Source organism: Camelus dromedarius, chromosome 2 (assembly GCF_036321535.1).
Source record: "Camelus dromedarius isolate mCamDro1 chromosome 2, mCamDro1.pat, whole genome shotgun sequence".
NCBI classification, from domain to species: Eukaryota; Metazoa; Chordata; class Mammalia; order Artiodactyla; family Camelidae; genus Camelus; species Camelus dromedarius.
The window spans coordinates 83,429,152-83,436,673 of record NC_087437.1 but is presented as its reverse complement, the minus strand read 5'-3'; the positions used below and the strand labels follow the sequence as shown (position 1 = coordinate 83,436,673).

Sequence of the window (7,522 nt, the reverse complement as noted above, 5' to 3'; positions counted from 1 at the left end):
GTTCATAAAGGAGGCAGTTGGAGTGTAACACTGATTGCTTTGCCCGAGGCCTCGCCAGGAAATAGCAGCACCAGGTTCAGAATTGTTGTTGAAACAGCAATTCCCTCACCACCTCTTTCCCCTGCTTTTTAGAGGATGTTATTTAATCTCATTGGCATTTTGACCTTAATCATGATAATAAGATTAGATATAATCCCTTTCCTCATTAATCTCCATTTAAAAAAAAAATTATATGTATGTGTATGTGTTATGTGATTTGAACAGGTTTAAGAGTGGCACAAAATGAGAGACCTTATTCATGAAAACTAACCCACCTGCAAGGATTAAGACAACGTAAACATAAATTATGATTTTGTAGCAACTCATATGCAAATGTTTGCAACTTCAGTTACTTACCTACTTAACAAAGGTGGCTTGTGGTGGCAATAACAGTCATGGAAGGAAGCAGGACTTCAACAAATAGAATTCCTGTCATGTAAGTATTTTATACAATGCTGAAACTTCTTTTATATAAAGGGAATGCCAGTGGATATATATACCTATATATACATGTATGTAGGCTCTGCTTTGGGAGAAAACATAAACTAAAAATTTTAAAGTTCCTTCAGTTACAGTGATCTGTACCCCAGAGCATCCGGACAAATAGATGAGTCTGACATGGCAGATTCCAAAGGCAAACAGGGATTCTTATAAAAGAAAGAAATGCTGAAATTTGGATAAGGCCAGAAATTTCACTTGTTTCTACAACAATTTCACATCTAAATATTATCTATGTTGCTAATTGCAGCCATTATAATATTACCCAAGGGAAATTAAAGAAAATGTCCCACAGGAGATGGGTTAAGTAAACTACGGCATACTCACTCAGTAGATTTCTCAGCAGCGTATTAAAATTAGTTCACAGGAAAACATGGCATAGTTGTCTATGAAAAAAATTAAACAAATTGAAAAAGTTTTGCTTGGAGAAGAAAACCTGGTTACAAATGGCATAATTTGGACACATTTTCAAATGGAATGTGCATTCAATGAGTCAGGGAGTGTCCATCTTTCATTACTGTATCCCTTGCAGTGTTTGGATGGCATAACAGTTTATGTTAACAAAGGAAAGCATACAAAGTGATTCCACTAGAAAAATATGTTATGCATAGAAAAACTCTAAGAATATACATTAAAATGTAAACTGCTTAATTTTGAGTGGATATTTTTGCGAATTAGCATTTTTAATTTTTAAAATGAAATTATATTTCTTTTGTAATCAGATCAAAAGCAATAAATTTAAGTTAAAAATCTATCTTTTTAAAGGTTTTTCGGAGCAGTCCTTATAACATAGCCAGTTTCTGTATTTAGACAGTTTATAGAGCTGGCTGGCTTTTTCTTAATCTTGGAAAGCAACTTATTTTCTGAAATCCTCGCATTTTATCCAAGCTTATCTCTCAGTGAACAATCACACACAGTCTGTTCCGGATTGTGATCAGTAAATGAAGTGAAAATCACGATGAGGTAACTATTGTGTGCTGTCTGTCACTCACAGATTTCCCAGGTAACTGTGATTTTATTCTTCGTGAAATAAGAACTGAACCAGAAAACTTGCTGCTGCCCTATAGAAATGAAGCTCACAGGAACAGCTCTGTCCTCACAGTCTTCAACAAGCCATTGGTTTGAGAAGAAAATGAGCTATAATCCTAGGAACTCATTCTGAACACTCCAATAATTCTCTTGAGCAGTAAATATATTTAAGACAATTATTACTAAATAATGCAATGACTGTGTTTCTAGACATTAACAAAAGTTACATTTGATTGGTCAAAAATTGCACGTCAGTGCCCCCCAAGAGGAATGTTGAGTGCTTGTGCAGTGCAGTAGGACCCATTTTTCTAGTCTAGATTGCCAAATATATTCAGTGATGCATTTGATTTCAAATTGTGAAATGAATATGCCCAAGGGAAGCAATGGACATCCTGAATGTTATAGTTCAAAGTAGAAGAAAAAACAGCAATGTCTGGAAAACCAGAGAGTTAGAAGAAAGGAACTGTGTAGATTTATTCTGTTCTGTTCGTAGATTTGTCTTCTTCTTCTTCTTTTTTTTTTTTTTTTGCATCAATTATATACAGAGTATGTCAGAATCAGAAATATTAATCCAACTGTAGTGCTTTGCTGAAATAATGGCTACGAATTTCCAAAGAACCACCTGGGATATTAATCTGTTCTGTATTTTGAAAATTCTAGAAAATGTAGAAATTTTACATCAAGCCTAAATGCTACTAAATAAGTAGTTTTAAAATTTATTTATAGTCTATCTTCAATTAAAGAGAAAGGTTTTAAATAAATTATATCAGCTCAATTTGGGACCCTTTCCTAGAAAAACAGAATCTTTGGAAAGTTTTGAAAGAATTGGAAAGATTGTATTAAGAAAATAGAATGAAGTACCCCAGAATTAGCCTGCCCATGAGGAAAGTCACAGTAGAGAAAGAATTTGCCTTTAAATCTTTTGCACTCAAGAGGAAAATAAGTTTCTAGAACCTTATGTCATTCACAGCAGAGAACCAAAACCAATGTTACTGGTAAACAAGCAGGAAGTCATCTTCACCTGGTATGAAATAATTAAAATCACTTTAGTTCTCTCTCTGGTAAATAAATGCTAAGACACTGAAAGTAATACACCAGTAATTTATTTCCCTTAATTCAATACCAGTAATCAAAATAGGATGGGAAATATTTCATACGTCCTCCCAAGGGCTTATCTTTAAATGGGCTCTTTTTCATAAATACTCAACACAAAAGCACATACACTGTCAATCTACAAAATGAATGCTTATCATTGGAGATTTTTCTACTTAACAAACCTTTATCAAATATCCACTTGACCTGATTTATTTGGTTCAAGCAAAGTTACTAAAGATTGCTATGGGGATATATAAATTTCATTCCATTTTTAACTCAATACCATGACTGGAATGGAAGCATCTTCACTTGCTTATAATTTGAGAGTCCACATTCCTTCATGGATATTCTTTTTCTCCTTTCAATATCTGCTTTTCAGACCCAGGCAGCACAGTGTATTTAGCTCTATTTTAACATACATTCCATTTATTATTTATTGTAGCTACCAGTTCACTGTTCTTACTGTGCTGTGCACTCGCTGACGGCAGGAATGTTATTTTGTATTCATTTCACCAAATAAAGTGGCTGGCACGTGTAGGAGGCCAATAAACATTTGGTGACTAAAGTAACTACCTCCAAAAATCTATGAAAGCTGTACCTAACTACAAAATACAAGATGCTATTATTGAAGATTGACATATTACTTTAACATTAGGATGGTAAGATTGAGTGAAGTTTAGATTTTTTTTTTGTCCCCCTTGGTCTCAACAATATATGAAACTTAATAGTAAAATAAGATAAAAGACTTGATTGGATATGGACAAGAGAGGCTCTTTGTGGGAATCTCAGCTGGTGACTGTCCATGGTACCACCTTGATGCTGATGTTCATCTTTAGAAGGATTCAGCTCTGTTAGGTAATCTGGCACTTGGCTGGCACTGAGGAACAAACTCTCCTTGAATTACTGTCATAGTCCAGCTTTATTCCTTAGTTAAATGCTGGTAATTTACATTCAGAAAGCAAGCAGAATCCAGATGAAGTAGTTACAAAGCTCTTCCCCATGAAAATTGTTTTTCCATAACATACATGCCTGTGACTCTTATTGATGGTGTCAAATTCTCCTGGGACCTTAAATTTTTTCCAAGATGGAAATTAGTCAACTTTCAAGCCTTCTTTGGGCCAGAATAGATGGCTGACTCCAGTTTAGTCTAGTATCGTCCAACTCATAGTTAAGAATTGTTTGTCGTTGTTGTTTTAAACATAATCTGACTCCAAAACAAGTTTTATACATTGAGAATTCCTCTTTACACATAGATACCCCAGTAAATCAAATTAAATGTAATGTACACAATGGGAAATAAAATCCGTGAATAGGAGTCAATGACATGGTTGTTCTCCACGATGATTCTACCAACATGCCCTCCTAGGGGTTGTCTTCTCTTTATCCAAGGTGAATCTATGCTGGGGCTGCCTGTGAATCTTCCTTGCATGGAGTCCTCTTCTGAGTGGAGAGAAAAGGAAGTTTGGTCCATGTCTGTCTTACTGTCATGGTAACAACCATCAAAGGCCATGGCTCGAGCTGCATCAATATTGTACATTCCAGAAATCTGACAAAGAGACTTTTGTTAGTAAGTCATGAATATGGTTTTAGGAGGAGGAATTACAGTAAAAGTCTAAACAATCAGATTTTAAACATAGTTTCAATAAATGTTAAGAATGTTTTGCTTATTTTAAAGAACAGAATTCTGATTTTGTTTCTGGTGTCTGATTAAAAGTCATGTTCATAATAAATGGAAAACATCATCTTAGAGACCCATTTTTAATAGGTATTTAGAGAGAGAGAGAGAGATGTGCATTATGACAAATAAATGTATCACGACTATAATTGCCAATGTGTTCTAATTTAGTTCCTGGCCCGATAGACTGTTACACTCCATGTGTGTTTCCCAAGAAGGGAACATTGTTTCTGAGTAGTATGAATTTGCCGTAAGTTTGTGAGTTAAAATTGAATATGATTTATCAGAAGACTAATATAAGCCAATTGGATTTGTCTTTCATTGTATTTTTCCCCTTCGCAGAAAACATAGCAGTATGCCCAATCAGTGTGTTTTCGGTCCCAAACAGAACAATATCATCTGATGATCCATTTATGCTTAAATCTGGGGTGGGAGTAGGGAATGATTTTAACTGCTCTTTTAAAATGCAAATTGGCCAAACCTTTCCATTTTTGCTGAAAATTTACCTATGAGTGTTACCAACATAGCTGAATTAAACAACTTGAAATTGGCTTATTTTTTGGAAGGAATGAATTATCAGTGCTTTTTGGCTCCACTGCCTGATTGAATCTAAACTACCATTTTTCTTTAAGGTTTTACTCTAAGGGAGATAATGGTTCTCACTGGTACAGAGCTGTGTCTAGGAAGCAGCTGTTACTAATTGCTTTCTGAGAAAACAAAATCACTTCTTGATCTATAGGGAAGTTAAAAAAATGAACAAACATGGGTAGGCTACTACTGGATGTAAATATTCAGAATTCAAATTGGACACTGCAGAGTAAATTCTGCCAAAACATGTATTTGGTTCATAGTGATTCAAAACCCTAGTATTTTACTGAATTCAAGAGACATGGGGACTATTTTGTGTGGTAAGTAAACTAACCAGGGACTGATACTCAAATTATGTTGTCCCTTTTTGTTTTAGTTGCAGAATCTTTCCACAGTAAAATGTAAATGTGTAAAATAAACATGAAATGGCATCAAGACTGAATTACTAATAGCCAATGATAACAATAATATATTAAACTCTTGATCTAAGGATGGAGTAAATACGTATAGTCTCCTTGGCGGTTTTGCTAGGCACCCAGAACACTGCTGAGTCGTCCCAATGGACATTCACATTTTTATGTTAACAACAATGTCATTAGTATGTTAAAGAAGAAGTAATCTTCTTTGAAAAACAAGAATATTATTTTCTTTCTTCATTATGATAATCTAGATCTATAGAATTGATTAAGTCTTGCAGTACACCATTTACCAATGGGCTACTAATTTCCACAATTTATAAGGTGGCTCTTCCAACAGAAACAGTTTTAGAGCTGGTCTTTAATTTTTCACTTCAGCCCACAAATAAGCACATAGCTAAGGCATATTATAGCTAAATACAGATGTAACTGTTTTAGAAGACTGAGTTCTAAGCCCTGGAATTAGGAGACCATGTGGATGACGGAATAAAAAAGAAATCAGCTTCCTTTCACCTTTCTGGGAAAAGGTCAACACTCGGCACAAATTTTCGATGGCCCCTTTGTCTCTCCCAGCTCTTGGCATCTGGGGGTGACGGGGACAGGTGTGCGATGGTGGTGATGGTGGTGGCGGTAGGGCATGAGCTTTGCGTGACTTCACGATTTCATAGGGAGGAACTCCATAGCCTAACAGTCCTGGTCTTTCTTACCATCCCTCAATCACTCCATCCTAGGGGTTTGGAGGAAGGAACTGGCATATGTGGCTCAGTCCCTTTTGAGTTTTCACTTTCGGATCTGTATTCGTGTCCTGGTTTGTTCTCTGAAATAAGGCAAAGGAAACTGTCCTTACAGGGAGAGTCCTAAACCATCTAGCTTCACCAGCGACCAAGAGAGTAAATACATTTAATACAGCCATGAAATAATAATGACATCTCCTGCTCACAGACCTAAGGCACTTTCTCCAAACTGCTTTATCAATAACGAAGATAACATCATCACAGCAATCAGCCTGACTCCCACATCTCTCTCTCTCACTGGTTCCCCAGCTCAGGGATGATGGGGAGAGATGCCATTCATTAACCCCCAAACCTGCACACGTATCCTTCTTCCCTGCCCCTCATCAGAGCATCCCACGCTCTGGTCTCAAGCAGCCTGTTCTCACTATCCCTATTAAAACTACTACTCCTTCAGAGCATATGCTGTGGGCACTGATCACAATAGGAACTTAATATTTGTGGAGCACTTTATAGTTTGAAAAAAATTCAAACCCACTTATTATATCATTTGACCTTTGTAACAGCCCTGTGAGGTAAACAGGGAAGAAATTCCACCATTTTGCAAATACAGAATGAGGTTTAGGAGACAGTCTGGAACACAGAGCCAGCAAGTTAGGTTTGGCATCACTTCTGGCTCCGAATCCTGTGCTCTTTCATTTGTCCCACAAATACATGAATGGCAAGTGGGACACTTCTCTGAGATAACTGCACCTTTGAAGGAAGATGCTTAGAATGGTGGTTTCCCAAGGATCAGAGGAGGGGGAAATGGGGAGTTGTTTAATGGGTACAGAGTTTCAGTTTTGCAAGACAAAAATGTTCTGGAGATTGGCTGTACAACAATGCAAATGTTCTTAATACTACTGAACTGTACATTTAAAAACAATTAAGGTGAAAATTTCTATGTTGTATATATTTTACTACAATTAAAAGTCAATCCCACTCCTGGGCATATATTTGCAGGGAACTCTAATATGAAGAGATACATGCACCCCAATTGTTCATAGCAGCACTATCTACAATAACCAAGACATGAAGCAACCTAAATGTCCATTGACAGACATTGGATAAAGAAGCTGTGGTATATTTATATAATGGAATATTACTCAGCCATAAAAAAGAATAAGATAATGCCATTTGCAGCAACATGGATGGACCTGGAGATCATCATTCTAAGTGAAGTAAGCCAGAAATAGAAAGAAAAATACCATACTATATCACTTACATGTGGAATCTAAAAGGAAGGTCATAAATGAACTTTTTTTTTTTTTTTTTTACAAATAAGAGAGACTCACAGACATAGAAAGCAACCTTATAGTTACCAGGGGTAAAAGGGGTGAGAAGGGATAAATCAGGAGTTTGAGATTTGCAGATACTAACTATTATATATAAAATAGATGAACAATAAGTTT

At 36.0% G+C, this 7,522-nt stretch overlaps 1 protein-coding gene across 1 annotated transcript in view; it reads right to left on the bottom strand.

The window, feature by feature from the left end:
* Window positions 1–3,904: 3,904 nt before the first annotated feature.
* GABRR3 (gamma-aminobutyric acid type A receptor subunit rho3) overlaps window positions 3,905–7,522 on the bottom strand; it is a 44,586-nt gene continuing 40,968 nt past the window's right edge. Inside the window, exon 9 of the mRNA XM_010978501.3 lies at window positions 3,905–4,207. Within this exon, the coding sequence (XP_010976803.1) occupies window positions 3,905–4,207 (303 nt within the window). The remainder of the gene's footprint in view (window positions 4,208–7,522) is intronic.